The sequence below is a fragment of the Anas platyrhynchos genome, chromosome 1 (genome assembly GCF_047663525.1).
Source record: "Anas platyrhynchos isolate ZD024472 breed Pekin duck chromosome 1, IASCAAS_PekinDuck_T2T, whole genome shotgun sequence".
Lineage (NCBI taxonomy): Eukaryota > Metazoa > Chordata > Aves > Anseriformes > Anatidae > Anas > Anas platyrhynchos.
In genome coordinates, this window is record NC_092587.1 from 40,383,893 (window position 1) to 40,396,245 (window position 12,353).

Below are 12,353 nucleotides of genomic sequence, written 5' to 3' on the forward strand. Positions count from 1 at the left end.
TATCTAAAGAGACTTACAGAGAGAAATAGTCATTTGTAGCTTCTGTTTTTGTGGAAAGGGATGACTAAAGAAAAAGGCTGCTTTCTTATAATGTTGATTTGTTACCTGATCATAAAGAACTTGAGATGTTTTCATGATTTCTTTAAATAACTGTAAATGTACATACGTATGCACACACACAGGTGTACTTCAGTGTATTTTCAAGATCTTTAGACCATTTCATAAGTGCTTTGCTTTTCTTTATTAAGTGTGGCATGTATAGAAAAACCTATTATATCATCATACTTAGGAACTTTCTGCTCTTCTGGCATTGAATGTAGAGGAAAAGAAAATATTTCTGCCCCATAAAACAAGTTTACAGTGATCTTTATATTTGCGTATTATTTACCATCGTAGCTCATCTGCCTTACAGGATTTTCTCAAAATAGCTAAGCTTCCAGTAGAGGAGAGAAAGTTACTACAAGGAGTAATGGAGTAAAATGAAAGCTATTCAATGCACACGTTAGTCCATGGCAGTCCTGAGGCACTATCAGGACAAAAAGGGAAAAGCTTCAATGTAAGGATGTTTAAACAGGTTTTGAAAGAAGTTTTATATTGAGGAATTGAGCAGTTCAGAGTGTGATATATATGTTCAGCAACTTTTTCTTGTATATAGAGTTACCTAGTCAGTAACCTAGTTTGTCCAGACTAAATTCAGATTCTGTGCAGAATATTCTTTAAAATGCAAGAGTGTGAGAAGGTGAAAAGAATTCCAATAGCTTATTTTTTTATTAAAGAAGTAACATTGAATCTTGGAACCTGGCAAATCTAGTGATGTGGGAAATCATCTGTTTTTCCTTTGACTTTCTGTTGGCAACTGTAACAGAAGCAGAAGATTCAAGAATCAGAAATATTTCAAACACGTAGGCAGATAATACCAAGGTCTCTTACGCCTTTTTCTTACTGAAGTAATTTTAACATGTAATTTCCATTGTATGAGTTAATACCTTAGGATCTCATGTGTAAATATAGTTTGCAACTGCTATCCGTGCTGTAGGTTAGGAATCTCATAGGCGTGTACCTGTTGTTAGCATAGTTGTAGCTAAATATTGAAGCATTCTACATTTCTTGTCCAGGTTGACTGCTGTGGTGCTATTGGCTTGTGGCTTATTAAAAGTACAATGGTTCACCGAGTATAAAAATAGCAATCAGGGAAAAACATGGGTTTTCTGATATCATGAACAATTTCAAAACAATCAAGCTGTATGCTTTTTTTTTTTTCCTGTTGTGAGGATGGAACATATTTTTAAAGTGTATAGCAAATATTTTTTTATAAGTTCAGGAAACATTGTGAGATTAAATAGAAAAGATCAGTTTTTATAAAGACAGTTTTGTTTTTTTTTAATTCAGCTATTAATGTCTTATTTTCTGTAAAGCAGGTTTCTCAAGATCTACAGATTGTGTTTATCTCATTTTTTCTGGGATAGAACTTCAAAAGTGAATGTATAAATTTTAATTAAACACATTCTAGTCATGTCCATTCATCTGGACAGGTTGAAAATTGAACTCTGAATATAAAAGTGAAGAGTGTTTTTGTGGCATATTTTGCAATATCCCTTATAGTAGTACATAGTATACCAGGAATTGTATTTTCAGAAGCTGTAGTTTAGGATTTATGCTTTATAAGTTCAAACTCATGTGAGATTGTTTCTGCTTTACAGGTCATTCTTTGATCACTCTATGCACAGTGCATTGCCTCTTGGAATATACTTGGCAACAAAATTCTGGATGTATGTGACGTGGTTCTTCTGGTTTTGGAATGATATCCTTTTTTGTGTACAGTAATATTTCTTTCATGTTAGTAGTATGAGGTAATACCCAGAATCATCCTACATATAAGAGTAAGTAAACTAATTAAAATTTTAAAAAGCTGTCACCATTAAAAACATTCTGTCTTGATGGTAATTATTTTATTACTTTTAAAATGTGCATATTATTACTTTGCTTCAGTAAGTAGAAGGAGGCAGTCAGCAAAATCTCCTGTGTTTTACCAGTTTCTTCAGTGGGGAAATGTAAGCAGGTCTACAAAGTACGCTGTGGCTGTAAGTTGACAAATTTTAATTTTCTGAAAAGCAGTAGGTAGTTTATGATACATAATAATTCTAGTGGAGTTAGCTTTGTAGGTAGTTCTTGAAGATTTTGCAAATTCCATTCCATACATACTGTAGGTAAGTTCAAGTTAACTGTATTTCAGTCTTTGAAGATTAATGTATTAACTACACTAGATTATAGAGACTGCATACAACCATGGTTTATATTATTTACTGTCTGCCTACGTATAAACCCTACATACTGCTGGGGTAGAAATTGATTCAGAGTTCACTGAAAAATATCAGTTATATCCCTTAAGGAAACAGGTTTAAATTTTTAAACAACTTGGGTATTGTAATTACAATAACTTACTAACTGACTAGAGATTTAATGTTTTCTTAAATGTTTAATGTAGTTCTTGTAGCTGCAAGTAGTTGAAATGAACTTAATAAATTAGTACCCATCATAATATATTATAATGGATATTAGCTTGACTTTTCTGGAAACGGTTTTTCTGTTTCAGAGAAATTATACTATGAAATAAGGTAGTAGCACCCCTTTTATCATCTTCTTAATATGTTCTCCAATCTCAGCTAAATGAGCCTCATGTTTTTGGGTTGCGAACAGAGAGGAGATCCATGTTTACATGCTGCCTTGGGCTACTGTGTTTGTAAAGGTGCTGCTGTGAATAACAGCTTTCTTAATATATTTTGAGACAACTGCTATTGCATACTTTTTTTTTTTTTTTTAAATAAGAAAATCTCATTTCTGCTAAATACAAAAACTATTTGTATCCATACTAACATGAGAATGCCTTGAAATAGGCATTTAGAAAGGCTGATACTACTACCAATCTCTTTCTGGTCTGATTTTCTGTGTTTTTTTTTTTCAATTTAACTTACTGGTAAGTGCAGAATGAGGAACGTAAGTACAATATAAATAACAAAAATGTATTTAAAAAAATAGTAGTTAAAATGGAGATATACTTTTCCATTTCTTGAAGGACAGAGTAATACTGTCTAAATATGTCATGCCATCAGACTGAAGTTGCTTTTCTGTTGTTTTTTTGTTGTTGTTAAGGAAAGAAGCCTGACTTCTGGCAAATTGTGCAATATAACTTTCTTAGGCGGTTTTAACAACTGCACCGCCTCATTTCTGAATCCTTGTGCTTCAAACCTTACAGGTTTTCTTTAGGAACTCAAGTTTGTTTACACTGCTGCATGTTTTGGGTAGCAAATATTGAGCTGCTGTGAAATGCTTTCTTGTGCTAATGCAACATTATCTTGAACCAAATCTAAGTATGTGTTTAATTTTAAGTTATAGTCCTTGACCATGTTAAAATGTCTGCCACAGCCAGCACAGCATGGTGATGGCCTCTATCTTTATGTGTAAAGCTGTGCCTTAAGGCTGGCAAATTGTGAGATTTATATAAATATATTTATATATCTTTTTCTTTTCTTCTGCCTGCAGTTCTTTCATAGTCATATGAAAATGTATGTATTTCATATGTACTAACTTAGATTTTTATTTCTGGTAGCTGTCCTGATTAATGTAACTTGAAATTTATGTCACAGGGTAATGTTTATTGTCCACTAGAAGTAGTCAGCATGGACAATTAGTTACCTTAATATAAAAGTCTGACTTCAGAACATCAATAAAATACTGTACTGCTTTTGTGATTTAAGGTAGGTGTCACAAAAAAACCTTTGCAACAGTCTTTTTGCATGCAGAAGTAGTAGTTTAAAACTTCAGTTCCTACTGATTGCTTTCATTAGAGCTGACACAATTCTGTGTGACAAGCAGCTTTAATGACATTACTTGAGGCCATCTTCCTTTAATTGATGATTTTAAATTGGAAGTCTTTGTAATAAGATTCCAAATTCATTCTTCTTCTTCTGGAAAATTGCCCTGTAGCTTTATTGGAAAAAAAAAGAAATTGCATGCCTGCTCTATTTTTATAGCATGAGGCACAGTATTGTGGTTGGGGAAAGGATTCTTGTATTTTTACAGCTTTATATGATTACTTACAGCAGACCAGAGTACTACTGCTTTATCCTCTGTAATGCTGATGTAATGAAACTTGTCCTGGTAGTTTTCCTGAAAGCTGACAACATCTTGCTTAGGAAAAAAGCACTAACCTGAAACAATTGTCAAGGAATGCCATAGTGGAACTTTAAGTGTAATATTATAAATAATGTGAAAGTCCTTACTGATGCAAGTGATACATTTAATGTTCAAGTATTTATTAAGAATTCTCATGTGGATATGTTTTAGGTGTCTGAAAGATCATCCAGTCTTCTGGATTTAATCCTAATGAGGCAGAACAGGACAATGTATCATAAAGAACATACAAAACTAATGATTAGCAGTGCATTTTCTTGAATTTCAGGGTGGTCATGTGGAAAATAAGGCCTTCTGTAAGTCGTAAGACCTAACGGTGTGTCTTTTAAAAGACCAATCTTGAAAGTAAATTGAAATAGTTTATATGAATCTAATGTACTTAATTACGCAAATGTTTCAGTTGGATTGGATTTTTCCCTGTGGTTTCTAAGACTAATTTATTTGTTAAAATAGAAATACTGTTCTTGATGGGAATGAGAAATGTATGAGCTGGGTATTTATTTATGAAATCTAGGGTCCCACACTTCCCTTCTGCTTTTTTGTGCATAACAAAGAATAGTTATGTCTTGCTCTCATAGTGTATCTTCTGCTGTTTGCAAAGCAGGAGTAAATAATAGTAATAAAAATCCTACACACGATCACTGTGTTTTAATTGATTTTTAATTTTAAAAGGTAAAAAACAGTTGAACGTACACTTTCAAATAATGGAGTAGAATTTAACATTTCATTACTTTCTTTCAGCATTTATAGGTAGTATGTTCTTCTGTGTCCTGTAAAAGTTCAGGACGTATACGGAGTTAATATCTCCATTGTTCATACAGTCTTTTCAGTTACAGCTGAAAAAATATATCCTGTTGTGTCAGAGGTTCTTTTGCTGCTGTTTTTCTAAGGTGTCAGGGTGTACTGTAACCCAAAATATTCATAGGATAACTGTTGTTGTTGTTCTACCCCTTCCATTTGATGCAATTGTGGGTATGTAGCTTTCATTAATTATGCTTTTTTGTCATGGCATACCACTTGCAAAGCTGAGGTAAGGAGATAGAAACCAAATGGTCTGCATGTTAATAATTTATTATTGACTGATGCTTTTCTGGTTACCTCCACAATATGACAAATACACTTCGTGTATTAGTGGTATCTAGGTGAAGGAAAACAAGTACTGCATGCTTTTTCAATTAGTAAAAGAAATAATTTTTAAAACTGGTTGTAAGAGAATTCATGGTCATTTCCATGCTTTCACAAAGCTGTTACAGTAGCATAATATTTTAAAGACAGTAACAAGCCCATTGGTACAGCTAAGCAGTAAAAACAAAACAAATAGCATCAAAATTTAAAGGTTGCCAGCAGGAAAACAACAGAAAGTCTTGCATGGAGAAAGAAAGAAGGCAGTGGCTTTGTTTCTAGAGGAACTAAAACCAGGGGGAAAAAATCCAAACCCCAGTTCCAGCTGTCCGTGACTTACATTCCCTTGTCAAAATATTTTTTCTAACTAAAAAGTAAACATTTCTGGGGTGGAGGAGATGGTAGCGAGTCAATTACTTTTTGGAAACTAAAGGGTTTTTCTTTATAAATAGAGGATGGGGGTGAGGTGGAGAGCTTTAGCAGATCTTTAGTTGGTAAAAAAAATGAATACAGTTGAATAAATACCTATCAAAATGAGACCTCTCGTGTCCCAATCTTCTGTTACCTACCTGTGGGCTTGGATCCAGACCTACAGCTATTATGAATTGGCAGATTCATTAGCTGGTATTGATCTTATGTTAGCTGTAGATCTTGCGCTTTAGGAGAAAAGGACTTTATTACTGGCTTAGTAGTGAGTGGAAGAGCATATCTTGGTTTATAATGTGTACTTTGGCTTGGTTTCAGAGTTTGTTGCATGGTGTTGTAGCTGCGATACCAGGAATCATCATTTGTTTGGGCTGTCCTAAATAGGCTGCAAGTCAGGATAAAAAATTACTTGATCACATGTTTGCATTGCTCGTGGGGTTTGGGGTGGGGTGGGGATTGCTTGTTTGTTTTTCTCTTTCTTTCTAATGAGATAGTCTCTTGGTTCCAAGTGGTTTCCTGGAATAATTTTCAGCTTGTTGTTCTTACAATTAAAGGATGCTGATTGAGACTAAAAGTAGGAAACATTTCATGCTTGTTTCTGCCTTGTCCCTCACAGTGAAAACCAGGGAAGCCTCATAAAAGACAGCAGATTGGTGATGGTGCCAAAGGTAAATGCTCTATCATGCTTTCTGCAGCCATTAATATGGTAATGTGGCTTCCTTGGCGTAGCTGTAAATGAGGATGTAAGGACAAATGAGGCACTGTCTCTGGAGAACCAATTCCCTCCTCTGTAGCTAACGCTAAACTACATGGGTTTTGTTATGTATGGAGAGTTTTGAGCGATGTCTATGATACAAGTTGCAAAGATCTTTTTGAAAGTAAATATCAGAGGGGAATTCATAATTTAAAATAATAATAATTGCATGGCACTGCTTGTCTGCCTTGAATATCTTAATGCTGAAGATGGGAAGTGGATTTTTCTTTATGTAGTGTCTGAAGGCATACGAAGTGATTTAAAGTCAGTGAGGTGAATCTCAGAGTTGGAGTTTTGTTCACACTAGATGCTAGAAATGTTCTGCAAAATACAACTCTAACTTTCCTTTCTCCTTTGAAGTCTGGATGGTTTTTATCCCTTCTCCCCAGCTTTGCTTCAAACTTTTGGAAAAAAATAAATAAATATATATATATATATATATATTAAAGTATTGATGAAAAATGCTGGTTTTTAGTCTTCCTCACTTATGTAGTTATGGTTGCCTATATATAAATATATTTTTTCATGTGGACACTCAATGCCTCCCACCTGTGATACTTACCTGCCACAGTTTAGATTGTCAGTGTAGCACTCATCTCAGAACACCACAGTAAAAGGCAAAACTTAAACTCTGCAGGGAGTCTCTTAGGCTCTCCTATACTCTATTTTATAGAGTAAAAAGTGGGAAGGGCACATGTCGAAAAATTCTGTGTACTGAATTTCTGCTCCAGTGGTTTGGATCCACAGACAGCTTCTTGATCATACATTGTCCAAATTTTAGCCAGTAAAAACAGAAAAAATCTACAACCTTAAGGTTTCTAAACTATTTTATTGGATAGAAAATAAATTGTATTTTCTCCTATCTTCTTTAGAAGTCTAGACATGACGTATAGTAATTAAGGAATAGTCCATGTTTTTTTTTTCAGTTTTGCCTTTATTGTTTGTAGCAGATGTCTGATTAGGGTATTTCTAAAGGAAAAAAATCACTGTTGTGGCAAGAACACCAAGGATAATGTAAATATAGCAAGGAAAATTGAATTTCTCTAAAGCTATAAAAATAAGTTGAACCAGCTTACTCTTGGCAGCAGGTAGTTTTAGAAGAAAAAGAGGAAGAAATTAGATTGTATGAATACTGCAGTCAGAGCTTTTCATCTGTAATGTATGAAATAGAACTGTGAGTGTTTAGTTTGTAGTATAACTGTTTTTTTGTTTGTTTGTTTGTTTGTTTTTTTCCCTATTACAAACTTGCTGGAAGCAGCTTGTCAGGAAGGATTAGCCTTTAAGAAGTTAATAACAGCATTCTGCTATATATTGTAGGTTATTGTAATTTCAACCTAATTTGTCAATATTTTTATTGGAAACTTATAGCCAATTTCTCCCCTCAACAGAGAAGGGAAACAAAAGTATTATGGGATGCACTTACAGTAACAGTTGGACTTCGTTCTTGGTGCTGGTGACTGGAAAAGGGGAAACATCACACCCATTTTAAAAAAGGGTAGAAAGGAGGACCTGGGCATCTACAGACCTGTAAGCCTCAACTCTGTGCCTCAATGAGAAGAGCTTGCTGAGAGCAGCCCTGCAGAGAGGGACTTGAGGGTTCTGGTGGACAAAAAGCTCGAACATGAGCCAGCGGTGGGTGCTTACATCCCAGAAGGTGATTTCAGAAGTCCTGAAGAGGCCTTGGTTGCATTTATTGATGATTCAGAGTTCTTTCACACCGCCAGAGTGGTGCAGAAAGATTTGAGAGGCTTACTGCTATTCTGCAGAACTTCCTTTTTTTTTTTTTTTGTTAATATTTGCTTATATCTACACCACTTAGGTTTATTTACAAATGGTTTATATGATCTTTTTCTTCATGCTGTTTAATGCCTTTCTTAAACGTTTTTTTCCAATAATACAAACAGAAGATAATAGATTTGTAGATACACAGTAGAATATATTTGAGCATCTGTTCTAGTTTCAAAATCCAATTTTTCTCAAAGCTTGCAAAAATGTTTTTGTTCTGTTGTTTTTAAAGTGTTCTGTGCCACTTCCATACCGATTTTTGTGTGGTATCTTTAAATCTTGTAACATATAATGCTTGTGTACAGTTTTGTAGCACAAACACATCCATATTAAGCTTTAATTACGGAAGTCTTAATGACTCCCAAAGTAGAGAGGAATATTCACTGAGGTGACTCAGAATAATAATGTAGTTTGCGTGTGCAGTGATCCGTGACAGAGTAAGAAAAGTGTCCTTTTTGCACAGATAATTCTTTAAAGGCTTCTCCCATCAAAGCTTTGTCAAATACGGCATCTCTTCGCATTTATGACTGGCAGCTGTAAGGTATCTTTAGTGTTGGTCAGGTCTTTTACAGTCTTATCAGAGTAAATACTCTGATTTTCCCATTGCAGTGGAAGAGGCACATCTGAAGTACTTGCTTTTCCAGCATCATTGCTAAGTAATGTCCTTATTCTTATTCTTAATCATTCGTCACAGGAAATATATTTTAAAGCGAATGGTTATTTTCTGCCTTTATATGGTAATTGATTTCATAAGCGCTTCCAGGTTCGTGGGGTCCTGTGTTTTTCTAAGTACTAGCTGTATTAGTGTATTAAAAATAACTTGGTGGTGGGGGGAAATGTGGGTATTGCCTTACGACAGGACCAGGTTTCGGATGGTACCTTTCTTGGAGATAAGTGGTGGTTGCAAAGTGGTAGCCAGGCAGCATTGTGCCACGTAGCACAATCCCTTAAAAGGCTAGAAACGGGCCTTTTGGTCATCCAGCTGGAATTTCGAGCAAATGAAGAGAGAAGCAGTTAAATGACAATCTTATAAATAGGACTGTGAAATGTGTATTGTGAAAACAGGAAATACTTTTCAGGAGATAAATTTCATGGAATTTAATTTATTTAAAGAGGAAAATAATTACAAAACTGAACCATCATTATTCATTTTTAGAAGGATAAGTGTTTTAGAAGTGTCTCATGGAAAACAACATTTAAAGAAAAATAAGTTTGGAATTTTGAGCAATAGAAAGTATTGAATAGCGAAAAAGTTCTTCCAGCTGTGTTGAATTTTGTTAATTCAGAGCACTGACTCAAGAGCATTTATAAAAATTCATCTTAATTTCATTTCAGAATTATTAGTGGGTGTTTTCAAGAGGAAGTTTGATTTTGAACTTTAAATTCCTTGACTTCAAACACATCTCAATTTTTTCTTTATACACCTTCCGTTCCTTGCTAATAGTGTTGCACTTTTCTACAATTTTGGAAAATCTTGGAAATCTGATCCAGGAATCATCAAAGCCACAGAAGAACAAAAGAAAAAGGTAAAGCTGTGAGCTGTGTCAAGGGTATTCTTCAGCTGCCTTTGCCAGTTGGTCACAGTAGCTTGCTGTTTAGTATGTGAAATTTAAATAAATTGTTGTATGACAATAGGTCTAAAATGTTGAAAATTTCCCTTTTCTTCCAGTTTTCTCGCTTCCATTTGGAATATATGGTCAAGTCTTCCTCGTCCAAAGTTGCATTTAGGTTGTTCTCAGTAAAAAAAATAAAATAAAATAAAATAAAATAATAGAATTGCAACTCAAGATTTTCAACATAAAAAGTTTTAAAGCAGCTGGATGAAAATGCACAGGTTTAAAATTTTGCATTACGGAAACATATGACCCATTATGGATTACGTGTTGTTTATTTGATTCCATAAAAACTTTCCAGGCTTCCAAGCACCTCTAGGTTTCCTTATATTTGTGTCTAAAAGTATTAGATTGACGAAGATTTTAAATGTAAAACAACCAAAACCACAGGCAGTCTGGGGTGATTGTTAAAATATTAGAGAAATTAGGGATGATTTTGAGATGTTTCTAACACTTTTTAATGCTAACTAAAAATTTATTTTTTATTTTTTATTTCTAATATCTTTTAGTTATGGATTGTTCACGGCAGCTAACCTGAATATTGAATATGCCAAAATTATACAAGCAGCAGAAACATTTTGTTTTATTCTAAGTTAACCAGAAGCTCACACATCACCAAAACTGCGTTTTGTGCTTCTACTTCATGTTTACTTGTGAAAACATATGTGGATTAACATCAAACCACTTGGAATTATGGCCTTATAAAGGGATAAATATATAATAGCCTTTAAAACATGGTTGTGATTGCTTAAACGATTTTTTCTCTGATTATTACTGAGTTTTGTTAGTCAATGTACTGATTTACTGTGCATATTCCCTTTCTATTATTGCAAATTTGCCAAAGTAAAATCCAGATCTAAATTCTCTTCCTTCAGTGGGGCTAAATTAAATAGGACAGTCAGCACCTGCACTCAGACTCAGCAAATTGCATGGACATGCAACTCGTTTGATCTACGTGCACAGGTCGTTTTGTGTGGGTGCAAAAGCCTTGCTGAACTGGATGGGAATTATAAAATGCAGCTTCCCTGGTTAGATGAATATCATTGTGAATATTCTGGATCTCTTATGTTGCAGCTAACCCAACTGTAAAATGATCTGTTATCAGAGGCATAAACCACTGGTTGCAATGCGGTGCTATCTTTTGTTTTCTTAATTTGTCTCCAAATGTGTTTATGTTGAGTTTGCCTTTAGCTTTTGAACAAGTAACCAAAAAAAATTCTTCTAATTCCAGATGACCAAGTTAAGTATATTTTGAATGTTGCAGTAAGCAACATTTTTCAGATGTTTATTCTTTTGATATCTCATGTTCTTTTTTCATCTAGCATTTCTATGTTACAAAATAAGCAAGTAAGTTAATAAAATAAAAAAATTCCATTTTCACAATCAAATATCAATAGTTTGAAAGGACAGAAAAGTGACCCACGGTTTATAAAGCACAAAAGTGTGGCTGTAACTCAAGTACTCCCGGGTCTTTGTCTTGTAAGTTTTACAAAAAATTGTATTTAAAAGTTCTTTATCTACTCTTGTTTGGCTCTCTTCTCATGAGCTTTGGGATCTTGTTTGGGGACTATACCAGACTCAAGTTCAGTAGGAGGTTCCTGTGGTGGAGATGAATAAAAAAGCAAATTTCCAAAAGCAACTGGAAATACAACAATCAAGGAGAAACAGTAGTCCAAATTTCGGAGTTTATTTAAGAAGTGTTAGAAAACGGGAAAGTTGTTCCTTGTTTGCCTGAAATCAGCAGGGGAAGCAAGGGGAAGACACAGCTCACCCCTGGACTGTTGACTGTAGCTTTTCCTGGCTACTTGGAGGCAAAAATTGCCATAAACATTTCCTGACCAGTTAAGTGTAGTGTTGTAGAGGAAAACTTCTGTGGCTTCAGTCCTGTTACCCATCGTAGAGTTCATCATCTAATGAAGGAAGTGATGATTTTATTGCTGTGGTGAGAAAATACTTAAGAACTGTCTTACTGCTATAATATTAAGAACGATATTAATAATTAAGAAGTATATTACCGCTTCTCCAGTTAGAAACCACGTTGATGCATAAGCTATACGTGGTTTGAAAGGGAGCAATAGACTGACCTGTTTGCCATTAGGCTATTTATGCTGAGTAAATTCCTTCTGGATCAAGGAAGGGTACTTTGGCAAAAGACATTTTCCGGATATTTTCCATATGTTGCAAATGTCATTTACAAGTCTCATGTGGGACAGATTTCAGCTGCTGCATTTTAAAACTTGTTGGAAGCCATTTAATGGAGTAATACGTTACTTCTATTCCAGCAATAAAGTAGACACTGAAGGAGTGCACAAAATAAAAGAGCTGTCATTTAGCGTGAAGGAATAGGAATGCTGTAGCTGATACCTATTTCTGTGCATTACTTGAGCTATGAGTATAGCATCTGTAAGAGGAGGTTTGGTTTGCATTATTATTCCTTTCTTCCTAGAAACTTCAGCATCTGA

General features: G+C 34.5%; 1 protein-coding gene across 2 annotated transcripts in view; it reads left to right on the top strand.

The window, feature by feature from the left end:
• Positions 1–12,353, top strand: part of ZDHHC17 (zDHHC palmitoyltransferase 17) — a 73,641-nt gene that overhangs the window by 48,287 nt on the left and 13,001 nt on the right. For both annotated transcript variants that reach the window (XR_005266239.2, XM_038180295.2), the window contains exons 10-11: positions 1,701–1,801; positions 9,680–9,804. Coding sequence is in view for 1 of the 2 variants with exons in the window: in XM_038180295.2 (XP_038036223.1) it covers positions 1,701–1,801; positions 9,680–9,804 (226 nt within the window). In the remaining variant the exon portion in view is untranslated. The remainder of the gene's footprint in view (positions 1–1,700; positions 1,802–9,679; positions 9,805–12,353) is intronic.